At 43.2% G+C, this 17667-nt stretch overlaps 1 protein-coding gene across 7 annotated transcripts in view; it reads right to left on the bottom strand.

Annotated features, from left to right (window-relative positions):
• The window catches only part of MARVELD3 (MARVEL domain containing 3), a 59781-nt gene that overhangs the window by 24872 nt on the left and 17242 nt on the right, over positions 1-17667 (bottom strand). For 3 of the 7 annotated variants that reach the window (XM_086945487.1, XM_086945482.1, XM_086945486.1), the window contains exon 4: positions 9340-12611. The exons of the other annotated variants lie outside the window; for them this stretch is intronic. In XM_086945487.1, coding sequence (XP_086801613.1) covers positions 11998-12611 — 614 coding nt within the window. In that variant the 3' untranslated portion in view covers positions 9340-11997. Of the gene's footprint in view, positions 1-9339; positions 12612-17667 lie in introns of those variants that run through there. 7 annotated transcript variants of the gene reach the window in all.

The raw sequence follows: 17667 nt of genomic DNA, 5'->3' as shown, positions 1-17667 counted from the left end.
GGGCGGCTCAGCTGGGAGGCGGGGCGGGCTCGGAAAGCACAACACCAACAACAGGGACAAAATGGAGGGGGGAGCAGATCAGGGCGCCGGGGGCTAACGCGCAGAAAGCAAACTACAGTGCAGGAATGCTACAGGCAAGCGAGGCAAATACAAATGAAATAGCGGCTAAAAAACAATGGCACAGTTGAATGCAAATGAGCGCAGCTTCTATGATACTGTGTCTCGTCAGAGAGACAAGGGAGCGAACCACTCAGGGCAGAGGCCAAGAGGGGTCACAGCGCTATGAGGTCTGAGGGCGCCGTAAATAGCTAGTGGGAGGGCGGCTCAGCTGGGAGGCGGGGCGGGCTCGGGAAGCACAACAACACCAACAACAGGGACAAAATGGAGGGGGGAGCAGATCAGGGCGCCGGGGGCTAACGCGCAGAAAGCAAACTACAGTGCAGGAATGCTACAGGCAAGCGAGGCAAATACAAATGAAATAGCGGCTAAAAAACAATGGCACAGTTGAATGCAAATGAGCGCAGCTTCTATGATACTGTGTCTCGTCAGAGAGACAAGGGAGCGAACCACTCAGGGCAGAGGCGAAGAGGGGTCACAGCGCTATGAGGTCTGAGGGCGCCGTAAATAGCTAGTGGGAGGGCGGCTCAGCTGGGAGGCGGGGCGGGCTCGGAAAGCACAACACCAACAACAGGGACAAAATGGGGGGGGGAGCAGATCAGGGCGCCGGGGGCTAACGCGCAGAAAGCAAACTACAGTGCAGGAATGCTACAGGCAAGCGAGGCAAATACAAATGAAATAGCGGCTAAAAAACAATGGCACAGTTGAATGCAAATGAGCGCAGCTTCTATGATACTGTGTCTCGTCAGAGAGACAAGGGAGCGAACCACTCAGGGCAGAGGCCAAGAGGGGTCACAGCGCTATGAGGTCTGAGGGCGCCGTAAATAGCTAGTGGGAGGGCGGCTCAGCTGGGAGGCGGGGCGGGCTCGGAAAGCACAACAACACCAACAACAGGGACAAAATGGAGGGGGGAGCAGATCAGGGCGCCGGGGGCTAACGCGCAGAAAGCAAACTACAGTGCAGGAATGCTACAGGCAAGCGAGGCAAATACAAATGAAATAGCGGCTAAAAAACAATGGCACAGTTGAATGCAAATGAGCGCAGCTTCTACGATACCGTGTCTCGTCAGAGAGACAAGGGAGCGAACCACTCAGGGCAGAGGCGAAGAGGGGTCACAGCGCTATGAGGTCTGAGGGCGCCGTAAATAGCTAGTGGGAGGGCGGCTCAGCTGGGAGGCGGGGCGGGCTCGGGAAGCACAACAACACCAACAACAGGGACAAAATGGAGGGGGGAGCAGATCAGGGCGCCGGGGGCTAACGCGCAGAAAGCAAACTACAGTGCAGGAATGCTACAGGCAAGCGAGGCAAATACAAATGAAATAGCGGCTAAAAAAAAAAAACAATGGCACAGTTGAATGCAAATGAGCGCAGCTTCTACGATACCGTGTCTCGTCAGAGAGACAAGGGAGCGAACCACTCAGGGCAGAGGCGAAGAGGGGTCACGGAGAGTCAGTGAGCTTTAGGCTTTGTTATCCAAGCCTCCATATTTAAACATCTACTCTGACAAGCTGGTCCTACGAACTAGGGCTTCCTGTCTGCCAAAAGTCTGTACTCCCTTACATGTAGGCCAGTCCATCACCATGCCTACTGTTTACACTCCACCACATCCCTCAAAAAAAAAAAAAGAAAAAAGAGGAGTGACTTTCCATATTGGACCCAAAAAGAGCGAAGAAGGGAAAGACTGTGCAGAAGTGGGCCATGTCCCAATGGATCGTGCTCTGCATCAAAATCTGCTATGCACTGGCCAAGAAGCAACCCACTGAGGGATTGCATGCTCATTCCACCAAAGCCAAGGCTGTGATCACTGCGTTTGCATGCAGAGTCCCGGTCCAGGACGTCTGTCAGGCAACAGCGTGGGCCTCTTTGCACATGTTCACCAAACAATACTACCTGGACAATCAGCTCCGCTAGGACAGGCCCTTTGCCACTTAGGTCCTGCAGGACTTTTTGTTGTGACATTATTTCACAGACCCACCTTCAGGAAAAAGTGCTTGTGTATGTATTCCAAGGTAAGGAATCTGAGGCTAGAAGTCTATCAGATGAACAAGTTACTTACCTTCGGTAACGCCTTATGAGGTAGAGACTATCTAGCCACAGATTAGTTATCGACCCACACATCCTCCCGCTCTGTGAACAGATCTCTAGGGACAGGGTTTACCCCCTTTCAGGTCCCTGGCTTTCCATATGAGTGGTCATTGTTCTACGTGGCTCTGCGCTTCTGGCTTGGGAAGTCACAAAAAGAAACCAATGTCAGGATGCTGGGGTGGTGCACGTCACTTCTGGCGCGTACGATGCTGCCACGCAGACCCGTTCAATGCCACCTACCAGCGCGCAGGGGTACTGCTCACAAATAATTTCTGGATCAAATTTGAGCCATGGGGATAGTTCGGAGGTAAGGAATCTTGGCTAGATAGTCTCTGGCACACACAACGTTTTAAAATAATTTAGTCTTTAGTCGTTTTCAATCTAGATCCTTAAGAATGCTTTATTCCAATTAGCCAACATGTGTTTCTTCTTAATCACAACTTCATCAGGGCTAGATATCTATGAAAACGCACACTACGATCAGTCTTACCGATAATATTTTTCCCCAGTAAAATCAATATAATCCCAAACTTTCACGCACAGACCTTGCGCGGTAAATCCTTATCCACAACCTCCCGGTAAAGGAAATCTTATTGTAACCTGTAGCATTCCCACCATAAACTGTCGCACACACACCATGGGTGACAATAAGATGTTTGATATTTTACTGGGGAATAATATCACCATGACTGATCGTAGCATGTATTTTTGTAGATAGAGCCCTTATGAAGTTGTGATTACTACGAAACACGTATTAGACAATTGGAATAAGGCATTCATAATGATAAAGGTTGAAAACGACTGCAGACTGTATTCTTTTAAAACTTTGCCAAAGGCTGTATAAAATTTATATAGGACTTTAGGGTTTGGATTGTGGATGCAGGGTGGGCATCCCCCCTTTTGTATGTGCAGCACATTACTTGCAAATTTGTACAAAATACCGCTGACATTCGAGTGAGTGCCACGGAACCCAGAATTCACCCCAATCAAGTACATTAGATAAGAGTCACTACCAGATAAGGCATTACAGAAAGTAAGTAACTTGTTCTTTACTACTACTACTGCGGTAGAGGTATTCTCCCAGTCGGTGTCTTATTCTTTGGTCCTGATGGGGCCTTGCGAGAAGGAAGCTCCTTAGCAGGCACAGCATTAATATGCCACTCAAGGAGCTTATGTTGGAGGTTTGCTGACTGTGAAGCATTTAGAGTTACCTCAAACTCGTGCTCATAGCAGTACATTTACCAAGCAGCATTCATATTCAGATTCAACACTAGAATACATGTCAGCTAACACACAAAGTGTTAATTTTAAACAGTGACCTAGATACACCAAGGAGAGGTTTTTTAGGCTTCTTTGTAATACTAACTCTGGAGAAAAGAGGGTTGTCACCGCAGAGTCTTGTCCCCTCGAAGAAAAGAGGATATTGTTCTTTAGTTCAGGACTGTGACAGGCCACAAACAAACCTCTATAAAGTTTCTTGAGACATGCCTAATTAAATCCTCTGCTGGAACCCCTAATTGTGTCAGATAATTTTGATTAACCGATACAATACTTCTTATGTTTTAACCATCCATATTACATTACATTTCCAAAATGATCTACAAACATTTCAAAGCCCAAGACAATCCAATTCCTTAGTCTGTTTCTCAGTCACCTCAAATACCAGAGAAGGGCCTTCAATTGCTGTTTTGTCCTGATTCCACTGCATGCCTGCTTCTTCCACCACATCACTCCCGGTCTCCATTTCTCTTTTACTTTCCTGCTTTCTCCCTTTGTCTCTGTTTTCTTATCTTTCTCGGTCTCCTTCTTTTTCTGCCTTGCTCCCTGCCAAAGTCTGATGATGAAAAATAAACCACAGTCCCCAGAAATGATTGGATCAAGAACTAGATTCAAGGGGCTCCAAGTCACTCAGCGTCCACAGAACCAACCTGTGTTGCCTCAACGGGGCTCCGTGATGCCTGGCATGCCAGGGAAAGGATATATAAATGATACTTACACCCCTGGTTACTAACTCAGGCTCAGATTACCCTGAGAGTCATAAACAAGGAATCCTGAAGCAATCCTGAAGCAATAACTCCTGTCGTTTCTCTCTCCTGGCAGATGTGAGGACTTTTCTACAATAGAGCGAGATAGTTTTGTGTTTAGTGTTTTCATTTGGCCCTCTATTGCCCCAGCAGGTAAGCCTCAGCCTTCAGAGGAATCAGCTATTGTCAGGACCAGGGTTGTGTGCAGCTGGATCATTTCATTGCAGGCCATGCTGTGTCCAATCCGCTCTCCCTTGCTATTCTGGTACCTAACACTAGGCTTGTCTGCGACAGGCATTTTATCAGGTGCTTGGGCTATAGGTGGACGCAGCTTAGTCTAAGCAGGCTCGCGGGGTCCAGACAAGTGCCTGTTGGGAAAGATGTGACTCAAACGTCCAAGAGATAGGGAGCCTTATTTCATAGCCTCGTTTCAGCAGAAAGCTGTAGCCTCACTCGCCGGTCCTTCAGACCACTATATTACTTCTCTTCTGAAAGGCAGCAGTCTGATCTAGAAGGCTTGGCTGGCCATGCTGTTCGGCACAATGGTTACAGAGAATGTGGAGAGTGTTGCTTGGTTTACATTCAAAAGTGATCAGGCAGTGGCGTTGGTTCTGCAGGCCTATGATGGTCCTACCCCTCAAATAGTCCAGACTGTGATATGCATGAAGCATGCCATTTTGGTGGAGCTGAGGGGGGGGTTCAGCAGCCTTAAATGTAAGAAAACGTTTCTGACTATCACCATTTCTCCATGGAAATTGTTTTATCACTGCATCACAGATAGCACGTGACAACTACTTTATACAGAGAAACAACTCTACTAATGGAGACAATATCTCTTGAATGGGATTTTACCTTACAGCAGCAGTCAGATGCAACCGCTTGCATCCTGGTTTTACTTAAGTATACATACAAAAAATGCTATGGCATAAACCATGTATGCACACGTGCAGAGAATACTAGGTTCTGTATTACCATGCTCCCTGCTCACACTCGGCCATAGTACTAAATAGCAGATTATATTTGGAGCTTCTTCATATATACCCTCTATCACACTTTTTAGGTTTCGCTTGCGAAATCTCTTGTATTTAATAGATCTTTAAAGGGGGCTCTTATCAGTTCCCAAGGCCGAATTACTGTGTTTGTTCGCTTTGATGGGAACTTTTTTTTGTGAACTTTCCCTGGCTGCACGCATTTACGATACTTCTACTACAGCGGTTCACGCTATTTAGGCCACATTCACTGTCAAGATAAGATCTCTTCCCACAGAAAAGGCAGACAGCTTCTAACAGGTAGTTGTTCTAAGGCTAAAGCATCTGCTTTACACGTCTGTGGCATTTCCTATGCATGCATTAGTACCTTTCTTTGCACGCATTATCAGATGGATTTTTTCAACTTAATCTATTTGGCCATTATGATCAAATTCCAAATGTTGTAGTAAACATGGCATGTTAAAAATAAAGTTAATATACAAGAGCTATTCTAGATTTTACTACTAAAGTGGTAGCCACGAGTCTAGTTACCTTGCAGAAAACAGGATCGTGATTTGAATTGGACAGCAGGTGCAGTAGCAGCAGGCCCAAAAGTTGCCAGAACTCCTCTAAACACATATTACTGCTTTATTTACTACATACAGGCAGTCACTATTGCAGTTAACTTGCAGTGAAAAGGAACTTCATTTGAATGGTGCAGCAAGTGCAGTGGCACCGGGGACAAAAGCTCTAAGGACCCCACTAAACTCAGATTATTGCTAAAATTAAAAACTAAACAGGCAGTCACAAGTGCAGGTAATTTGCACACAACAGGTTCATTATATGAATGGTGCAGCAGGTGCAGTGACACTTGTGCCAAAAGTTGTCAAAACTCCACTCAAAACCAATTATTGCTATATTTAACTACTAAACAGCCAAAATCTTGCAGGCACTAGGGGCCTGATTTGTATGGTGCAGCATGCGCAGCGGCATCGGGCCCAAAAGTTGCCAGAACTCCTCTAAACACAAACTATTGCTATATTTGACAACTAAACAGGCACTCATGAGTGCACTTATCTAGCAAGCACTAGGGTCATGAGTTCAATGGTACAGCAGGTGCAGAGGTGCCAGGACCAAAGCTCCCGACACCCCACTAAACACCGTATTTTGCTATATTTTATTCATAAACAGTCAACCACAAGTGCAGTTACATTGCAAATAACAGGGTCATGATTTGAATGGTGCAGCAGGGGCAGTAGTACTGGGTTCAAACGTTGTCAGAACTCCTCTAAACACATAATAGTACTATATTTGGCTACTAAATAGGCAGTCACAATTGCAGGTAAAAGGGACTTGGTTTGAATGGTGCAGCAGGTGCAGTGGCACTGGGTCCAACAGATCTAAGGACCCCACTAAACCCAGATTATTGCTAAATGTTACTACTAAACAAGACCTTCGCAAGTGCACTTCTCTAGCAGGCAGTAGGATCAGGATTTGAATGGTGCAGCAGGTGCAGTGACACCAGGACCAAAAGCTCTAGGCACCCCACTAAACACCTAAGATTGCTATATTTTACAACTAAACAGGCAGCCACAAGTGTGGTAACCTTGAAGACAACAAGGTCATGATTTGAATGGTTCATGAGGTGCAGTGGCACAAAGCCCAAAATTTGCCAGAACTCCTCTAAGCACCTAATATTGCTATATGGTACTACTAAAGAGGTACAAACAATTGCAGTGATCTTGAAGTTAAAAGGGGCTTGATTTGAACTGTGCAGCAGTTGCAGAGGCACAGGGGCCAAAAGCACTAGGGACCCCACTAAATGCAGAATATTGCTAAACTTTACTACTAAACAGGCAGTCACAAGTGCAGCTATCTAGCAGGCACTAGGGCCACGATTTCAATGGTGGGGCAGGTGCAGTGGCACATGGGCCAAAAACTGTCAGAACTCCTCTAAACAACTAATATGGCTTGCTCTGTCGCACTCCACTGTTTTTGTTTAAGCCTAGGAAGACGCAGGGGGGAAATCCTGGCTACAAGTTGACCAGTTGCAATGTGGTAGGTGTTTTTAGATCAGATACCACATTTTACATATCCTTTTTTTAATTAAAGAAATATTAAAAGCCTCACACTAATCTTGAAACAGCACATTCAGAGAGTGAATAAGAGAGCTGAAAGAAATACTTATTATACCGAATTAGAGCTCTCGGTTGTTGAATTTGTCGGATTGCATTTGAATTTTGGAAGCCAGGAAATGTTTGTTTTTTTGCAGCTTAACATATATATTTCTTACATACTCACATAAGACTAAGATTATCAGTTCATTATTAGAGTCTGATTTACTCCATATGGCAACAAGGAAGAGGCATGCCCTCTTTAATTGCATTTCTTCCAAGGGAAGGAGGTATTTTTATCAGTTAGCTTTAGGGGTCGAGTTGATGGCCTCCCCAACGACACTCCTTAAAGCTGAAAGAAAAAGGCAAGTAGTATTCTGTGTTTACAATAATATGCGAGTGAAATACCCAAAAAATGTACTTTTAAATTCGCTAGGAGAAAAATACTCTTTATTTTAAGCAGAAAAAAGCAAGGACAAATTATATTTTAATGTATAGCCACGGCCACTGTAATTATGCAGCAGTGGAGAACCAAATTATGCCCAAGAAAAGCCAAATGACACGTTGTAATGTGGCACATTTTTAATTGACAGCATTACTTTGTAAGTTTTACTAATGGTAAAAGTGTCTGGTCAAAGATTTCACCTCAGTAGTACCATTTTAACACCAAATACAACAATTTTCAACTGTAAGATGACTAGTCAACTTTTGCGACTGGCCTTCCACTGTGCGGGAACACGTAACATTTTTAATAACTTTTGATCCGTTTAAGCTAGAAACATTTTTGGGGGGGTTAAATCTACAGATTATGTATTGTGTGGCAAATGTGGTAAATATATAATTAAGCAAAAAACGCTGTAGAATTGCATACGTCGAGTGGCCCTGGTTATAGACCTCTGCTTGGAAAGTGAAGCGTTCTCCTTGCCAATATGTCCATCCTATTGGAGTGAAACCAATCAAAGTAACAGTCAGGTTATCTTAAGCAATTTGGTCAGAATCTGTCCTTTCTTATGGGTAGGTGGTTAGCCAGAGACCGTGGCGAACGAAAAGTTTGGAGATGTTCTATTTACCTCTTACCGACACAATCCAGCCGGATCATAAAAAAACTTCTGACTCCAAAAGCTTAGACACCCCAAGGCATACCAGATGGCGATATCACAAACACATTAAAAATCAATACATCATGATGGGTATTAAATCCATAACTTCAAATTGAACCATTGAAGCAGATTCCATAGTGGGAAGTAGCTTAAATGGCGGGCCTATCGATGTATGCCAGCCTGCCTCCTGATTTTCCTGAATGGCTAAGTAGTTTGATTAGGAAGCTGTCCATGACAAGCAAGCTTAAGACTGGGGCACAGGCATCTGCAAGCTGTGCTCAGTAAAACAAAAACGGTACCAAAGGGGGTGGTGATGGACGGAGCATCTGAATAAATCAAACACTCACACCCAGTCTAAAGATCTGGGTTTAATCCATCACCGTTCTTTAGCCCACTCTGCCACCCCAGTTCAGACATGGCTATATGCAAATCAGTCTGACCCTGTGCCTCATGGGAACAGTCCAGCCCGAACTGCCAAGCCATGTCTTCCCTGGACCGGAAACAAGCTTCCGAGGACCGGTTTCTGGCATTCCAGCCGTCTTCAGCCCGGCTTGCTTGAATCCAGTGGCAAAGTGAGCAAGGGACTCACGTCTGAGCATATCCTGCCACACTTATGGCTGAACTGGGGTGGCAGAGTGGGCTAAAGAACGGTGATGGATTAAACCCAGATCTTTTGACTGGGTGTGAGTGTTTGATTGATTCAGATGCTCAGTCCATCACCACCCCCTTTTGTACTGCAGTAAAACAAAAAGGCAATCCAGCTGGTAAGAGTCAAATGGATCACAAACATTAAATCAATTAAAAACCGCCAAATTAACATAACTTACACAATTGTTCACTTTATAAGATATAAGAAGTTGACCCTCCTACTTTTCAGTAGGGCTTAAAAGTGATCAGTTTTCAAGGGCAAGAAATCACTCAGATTGTCAATATTTTGTCAGTTTTCTTTATTTTACAAGTACAAAAATATAGAGGTCTTGATTGCTAAGTTTTATCTACATACAATAACGCATATATCTTTTGGTATGTGTACAAATAGTCATGTCAACACATTTAAGAAGAAAACACAGGCATCTATTAAAAAACATGTTATTTATATGGTAAATAACTAAGTGGCTGAATTCTGTATCCTGTCATCCAAGAGTATGAAGTACGCAATATCGGCTGTAACAGTAAGTGTTGTTAGATGCATTTCACCTTGAATGCTCCATCTAAATTGGAAGCTTACCTCCTTCCTTTGGTTTTGCATAATTTATGTCTCACTTTAAAGTGATTTGGTTTCATTTGTATATTACAGAGAAGGGTTGCTATTGTACAATTATTGCCGAGATCCCTTGTTGCAAATTTCCCCTTTTGACAAATCCTCTGGCATCAAATCAGATTTGTTCAGCAACATGTTCCATTCACAACTGGTTCTTTGTTCGCAATTTGGCAGAGAATATGTCAAAGGGATATCAAAAGTAATTTGGAGAGCAATCCAAGGCTGGTTGATTTATGCAAACCCCTACTACAGGAACTGTAGCCATGAAGAAAGAAATTTGATCTGTGTGTAATTTTTCAATGGCTTGGTGGAAATCTGTCCACTAGTTTGTGGCATATTAAAATGTTATAAAAACGCAGATTGGAGATGCAATGTGGATCAAGGCTGTAAATGTATTAATCTCAAGTGGAAATGAACGCACACTACATAAGAGTACACACGGAAATCATGCCCCCAAAGTATACATGGCAGTGTGTTTTGTTGCATGAACTGTTTACAAAATAAATACAATCAAAACATAATAATGATCAAAGTCATTTAATGTCTGTGAACTGAAAGACAAGGTTTGTGAATCAGGACTCCCACGGTATAGAAACCAGAACCATAAACCCACAGGGAAACTCAAATACAAGCGAACATGGATTTGGGTGAAGACTGTACTGGGGAGATTATTTTCTCCTCCAAATACTGATCAGGAACCAAAATCACTATGTAAAGTCCCAATGAGTCAGCCCCTGCTGCAAAACCAGGTAATTAAAACAATGTTATTTTATCTTATTCTGTTGCCTTTCCATAAATAAGTGGTGACTATGCTATTCAATTCAAAGTTTATGAACATTGCTAAATCTCTTGGGATGGGGTAGGTCAAATTACCTCTCTGTGTAATTCTAGTTTATGGGTATCTCAAATTCATAAAACACATACCTTTTATCCAAATAAATGCATCGTGAAAATGCATTTAGAAACATTTTTGCTTCCTCATTTGTCACGAAGAATGGGTCCAGTTACTGCATTTAACAGTGACATCCTAGTCTTCATTTAGGCTGCTGCCTGATTAATTTTCTTGTCCCGGTAATTGCAAATTTTACTTTTCTGTTATGCAGATTATGGAGATGAATTGTCTGCAATAAACCCTTCATTATGATTATCTGGTTATTCAGGCCCGGCATTGGGGGAGATATATATTTATATATATATATATATATATATCTTTAGATTAAATTAATTTTTGGGTGACGTTTTTCTCTTTTATATAAACAAACATTCACAGAATCTCCAAAATAGTTCGAGATATTCAGTGTTTAGAAATGTAAGATACTCTTGATGGACTAAAGTTGTAGCAGAGTAATTTTCCTTTTACTTGAATCATTCAAAACAGTTCATCAACAAAGCTTTGCCATAGAAATTAATCAAAAGTGCACAATAAAAAGAAAGTTATTGGCAGCAGGTCACAGAATACGTGCCCCTCTCTTTCATCGTAGTCTTGAGCTCTAGTCAGCATTATTTAACAGCACAATATACCAGAACACAACAAAACTCAAGTGTTGAAGCCCACGCTTCTTCAGCCGGTTACAATTTAAGGTTTTTTTCATAGACTGTCCTGAGTTCTTTAACAAGTGAGCACATTCCAACTTGTGCTCTTAGTTCTGATGGGATGGGGAAACAGTTGAGGTGTGTTTGTTGCTGATGTGTCTGGTCTTCATTAGCAAAGTACTCAAGACATACTTGTTTGCGTTCTCAGGTCACAATTTCCACCTACAAATCCATCTCACAGAATATACTCTTCTAGCTCAGGATCTCTCGCTCTGCCCTGAGCGATGCCACAAAATCAATCGTGGCCTTTCCACCCCAACACAATTTTCAAAAAGCCTTACAGTTTCGTATCTTGTTTAAAAACATTTCCCATAGGAACACATCTGGATTCATAAGTTAAATGGATTCACTGTAAAACAGAGCATTAATGTCGCCAGTAAGAGAGCCCAAAGCACCACCGCTTTGAATAGAGCAATGCAAAAATGCCACCCTGTGGTGTCAAACATCCTTGTTTTTACTCTGGTGACTAGTGGGAGTTTAGATAAAAAATATATCTGAAACAGAAGTCTTAAAGGGGTGGCGGGGCTTGGTAGGCAGATCCCTCCGTTTCAGTCTTTACTCCTTTTTGGTATGCACAGGCCCTCATTTGGGGGTCTCTCTGGTGACCTTGTGAGAGGTCTATCCTTGGTCTGTGGATACTCTGCCTCAGAGGTGCCTCTGGGTTCTGCATTGTTCAGTGTGCATGCTTCCTTCAATGTGGCATAAAGCTGGAGGTGTTTGTTTATGTGCATAACAGCTAAAACTCCAAGGCCTGGGCTGATTGTTGCTTCTTCATAAGTCGAACTTGATGGAAACCACGAACAGCCAAGACAGCACTTAGGAAGAATACCACAATGGCAATGCATCCAAGGAGACCTGCAGCAATATCAGCCCCATGGAGGGCACAGCTAAATCCAGGGTACCCCTTGCTTTTGTACAACGCCTCCCGATCTGCACACACCTGTGTTGCGTAAGCATCCAGCAGCTTACGGAAGTAGAAATACAAGGCTGGCACGTATCCACAAGCAATGAGAATATCCAGAATGCACTCAACAAGCAACCATATTGGGAAGTACCAAGGAACTCTGAACACGCCAATGAGAACCATAAGGCAGCTGAAGCCCATTAACGCTCCTCCAAACGCCATGGTGGCACTGACCGTTGGCAGCTTCAGCTGGTAGAATGCAACATCCAGCTCCTGTGCTTTCTCTCCATCCGCACCTTGAAAGCCACTGTAGGCCCCTCCAAATGCGTAGTAGTAAATGCCTCCCATGTTGGTGATGCCGGTGAAACCACCTGTAGAATTGTACGACACGGAGGCGCAGACGAGAATCAACATGTTCAAAAGGACTTCCACCAATTGACAGCAAGCTGGAAGAATGAAAAGCGGAAGGTCCGGTTAGAATTGCCTTCAGGGAAAATATATTTTTTTCTTGGAGCCTCCTGCATGCCAAGATAATTGCAAACAATATCCCAAGAAAACATAAGCACAAATATGTGACACCCAAAAGTGAACCAACAATTTTATACATCCCTTTCACCTTATGCTCCACAGATGGGCGTGCATATCACCTTTGTTCCTCTGCGTCAGCTATGAAAGTCAGCCTCTGCATCAGCTATCATACAGCCTAACTCTTGGTCTTTCTCCTATTCTCAAATAGTTAGACTAATTTATCTGATAAAATAACTTCAAAGCCTAATAAATACGCAATCAATTTCCTAATAATGACAGAGTCGTCTTTTAGATTTGTATAAGATTAGCATTGGGGGTGGGTCATTTCGAGTTTAGTGGAGCAGAAGCCACACTGTCAATTACCAAGACTTTTGCTCGACCAAACTCTCTGTCCCCCCAGTCATTTAAATGTGGGGCAACTGCCAATTGACTTTCGATGGAAGCTCCACCAGCAATCAATCATTGGTGGAAGGCCATTCACCAAACAGCGGTCACATTTGATGCATCAGGAGGCCCTTTCCTGCCAACAATGGGCTTCCATGCAGATTTTCCCTTTCTCTCCATGCAATGGCATGGAAGACCCATTCGGAATAACCAAATACACAATGGCCCCCATGCCTACCAGGGATTTTTTAAACATTTCTAACAAAAGTGCTCTTGCCATGTTGGGTGAGGGGAAGTTGCATTTTTGTTAGAAATGAACCATGAAGTGCGGTGTATCCCTTAGCTAGCAGGAGGGTGGGATGCCATGGAGTGGCGTGTGCTAGGTTCTAATGACCCAATAAACTCTCTTTCCACATCATTCCGCTTCCCCTCCCTCATTCTTTACCTGCCCTGGTTGAGAACAATGCTAACACAAGACCTACTCAAGATTTCCGTTTTTAAAAGCTATCTCAATTCTGCATACTACGGCATTGCATTAAAATACTAGACCACATGAGATCATTCCAAAAGTGGATAAGGTGATGCTTCAGCTGACCTAGCTCCCATGCACCGATCAGGCGGACGTCAAGGAACTGTGGTTAAATGAGCCACATATGGCTCAGATCATGAACAACAAGGAGGTGGGTTTTGGCCATTTACCTCATGGCAAACCTAGGCAGCAGGAAGGAGGCCTCCTTGACTCAGCAGACTGCAGAATACCTTCTCATTTTCGAAGTACACTGGCATTGCAATCCACCCCTCTCCTAATACCACAATGAAGGGTGCATTATGAAAAGGTCATTGGAGGATCCTTGTACCACAATAATGGCAGCTATTCTAAACAGTGAGGAATTGAGTTGCCATGGAGCTCTCCCCGGTTTCACGTGGTTTCTTACTGCTATGGGAAGACGCAACAAAGGGGGGGAGCATGTTGCTCCTAACTTACAAGTGGGTACTACAGTGACAGTGTGATATAAATGGCATTTGCAAATTGAAATACACCTTTAATATATTGCAAATATGGGCTCTCCATTTGCAAAGTCAGCTAGTTTGTGCAAAGCTTTACAAATGAAAAGTCGGTTGTACCTTTGGCCACATGTCAACTACCTGGCATGGTAGGGAGATCAGTGAACACATGATCATTGTAGCTTTCACTGGACTGTTTGACAGTGAACACATGATCATTGTAGCTTTCACTGGACTGTTTGATGTAGTTTCTTTCGGGAAATATTGTGTTGAAATAACATTGTTAATTAAACCGTTAAATATATTATCCACTCAAGTGTGGCAGCTTGTATTAGTCTGCCCAGCTAAACTGGATAACATGTTGTTTTCAGGGGATTCCACAGTCTATCCAAAAGGTGTTAAATGTGTGCCGGAAGCTAACACTTTGGTTTACTTATGCTCCTAGGGCTCATTCCAACAGGGCCCGTTCTTACGCCATGAAAAAAAAATATGCTTATGACTTCTCTAGAATTAATTAAACTTATCTCATTTTGTTGCATTCTTATTCATAAATATAGTTAATGTTGATAACCATAATTTCCATTTAGCCTCCTTTTCTAAATTTCTTTTCCTTTTAGACTATTTAGCATGTACACTATGTGTAGGTGTTGTTAGCCATACCAGTCATTACAATCTTTTCTGAGACTTTATATCTGTATAACATATAGATTGGTTTTTCTTCTAGGAGATGGTGAGGTATACCCTTGGAACGGTCTCTGTGATATGCAGTTATGATTCATTTCTGTGGGGTCAGATGAAATTTATTCACCGGTGTACTCTGAACAGCAAAAACATTGACTTATACTAATACTTGCAAGGACATTTCATATCTTTTCCAACCGTGATCCATCTTTGACTTGCAGAACTATCTTAAATCCAAGTATGATGTTCTTCCTCTCCTCACAGCTTTTTCACCATTTTTCTCCCATTGCCTGGCTGTGGCCTTTCTACCGTGCTCAGTCTGTGTCCCTTCTGGTATCTACTAGTGGGGCAAGCTAACCTCACTATGTCAATGTTGGACCCTATGACTCCAGAACAACATCCTTGTTTCCAGGTCACGCTTCAGTATATACTCACCCATGGTGTCACCTTGTAGATCTGTACTATGTCAATGTTGGACCCTATGACTTCAGAACAACATCCTTGTTTCCAGGTCACGCTTCAGTATATACTCACCCATGGTGTCACCTTGTAGATCTGTACTATGTCAATGTTGGACCCTATGACTTCAGAACAACATCCTTGTTTCCAGGTCACGCTTCAGTATATACTCACCCATGGTGTCAACTTGTAGATCTGTGGGTGTCACCAAACTGATCATCTCCCACATTGATACGTCAGAGGGAGACACATATGGTGAAATATAAACGCTGTGGTGGCTTATACATCCGTATTTGTGACAGAACAGCTGGAAGTAGACATGGCTCTTCTGAAAAGACGCAAGTCCTCAGTCAATGTGTGTGCCCCATTAATTGTACTCACAAAGTCCACTCGGATACTATCTGGATTAGTAACTATTTCTGAACGCTGCATCCTTGTGCAAACATACGGACAGGTACTTGCTACATTATATACATATTTAACCCCTTCGCTGCGGCGGCTATTCCGCCGCAGCGCTAAGGGGGTGGGGCGGCCGCGCGGCGGTTCCGTGCTTGTGACGGAAGCGCTCCGTCACGGCTCGCGGGTGAGCTGTGCTTGTGACGAAACGGTTCCGTCACGAACCCGCCCGCCCATTAATTAGTCAGCGCAGGCGCGGAATTCGCGCCGCGCAGGTGCTGCGAGCGGGCCGTGACAGAACCATTCAGTCACAAGCACAGCTCACCCGAGGCTTGTGACGGAACGGTTCCGTCACAAGCATGCAACGGGTTAAACACACCGACGTGGTAGTTGTCCGAGAGAGGCAAAGATTTGCTCCTTTCTCTTCGGTACTGGATACCCAGTGTTTTACACACTACGGCTGCTACTTTCGCTGATAAAATCCATACTATGGGGCTCTGGAGATCAGACCACACCTTGTTATGGAGATGCCAAGTAGTCCTCCAGCCTAATACAATGAAGTCATTTCATTTGCCTCCATTATCCGCAAACAAACATTTTATTGACCTACAGTGTAGGTTTAACTACTTTCCTTACAATAGAAATAAATCATTTGTTACCAGAACAATTTTTAAAATAATGTATTATGTTTGAGTTGTCATTTGTTCGTTTTTTTAATTATTTTATTGCACGCTGTATTAGCTTAGATGGGATGGGATCATGCACCGCAACGCCTTCCTTAATGTGATCCCTAAATACTCTGCATTCTTAGGAACCCACCCACATACAGCTTACTGGTGAACATTTTGTTATTAAAAGAGCTCCTTGGATTGACAAATGTATCTATCTATCCAAGGGGTTTGATATGCAAGGGTATTCTATAGATATTCTATATTCTTTTTTTAAAAACTTTTTATTAGGTTTTTCACAAATTGTTACATCAATATATAGCCACGGATAGTAATAACATGAGTTCTCCATAAATCACAGTCATGTACAATTCTCTGGTTCGTCGCACAATACGTAGTTTATTTTCTATATTCTTGAAGAATGAGGTTATATACGAGCTAGTCAATGTAGTAGCACTAAAACAGTCTGTGACTGAAAGTGTTTTCCATCCCATTCCCCCTGTTGCTCCTCCACATCAACGGTCTTATCTTGTGGCACCGATCTCACAAGGTCAAAATGACAAAAAATCCTAAGACGAAGAGAGGCAATATCATTGTTTGTGCCCCTCCAAATGCCCTCAATCCGAATGATGATGGTAAAACAGACACAAGCCACCTAGAACAGCTAGACAGACTAGTGTCTGGTTTTCCTTCTGCAAGAACAATGGTGGATATTGTCTTACTCCCCTCTTGGGTTTTCAAAGTACAGACTTAAAGGCCAGTTTGACTTCTGACGTATGCTGGACAAACTTTACCTCTGCCCATCTGCAAATACATTGTAAAGAAAGGAGAAGTTACTCTTCGGTAGGATACTTCATATAAGCTGTTGCAGATACCAATCTGCCAGATGGGTTTTGCCTGTATTCATGTTCCTAGTAGTGGCTGGTTTTTTGTGTGCTGCATTTAGTGTTCCCCCCAGCTTGGCTTTTCTTCCTGGTCTGTTTTTGGTATAGAACATCACAACTTTCAGTCCTCAAATGCAGCTGTGAACCATTTTTCCCCAATAAAGTTACATGTTATACACTTAAGACTTGGGCAGCTGAGCCTTATAGATGCCACGGTCTGTTCGGTGGGACTGATTGTGTCCAAAAAGGCTGATCACCTACAGGAATTTTGTAGTGTCATTCTTCTTTGCAAATCACACTTGTGATTATGAATAGGTTTGGTACGTGGTGCGCAATGTGCCATCCTCATCCCGCATTGATCACCATAATTTACTCCTTGCTGATTGGCAGCCTCCACAGTATTTTTATATTTCTAACAACTTGTGCTGTAGGACAGTTTGTTGGGTCTTTAAAGCAGTGACAAGTCTTATTTTCTTACTTAGCGTAGATCTTTTTAA

Source organism: Lissotriton vulgaris, chromosome 12 (genome assembly GCF_964263255.1).
Source record: "Lissotriton vulgaris chromosome 12, aLisVul1.2, whole genome shotgun sequence".
Lineage (NCBI taxonomy): Eukaryota > Metazoa > Chordata > Amphibia > Caudata > Salamandridae > Lissotriton > Lissotriton vulgaris.
The sequence above is the reverse complement of the archived record's forward strand: the minus strand, read 5'-3'. Positions and strand labels throughout refer to the sequence as shown.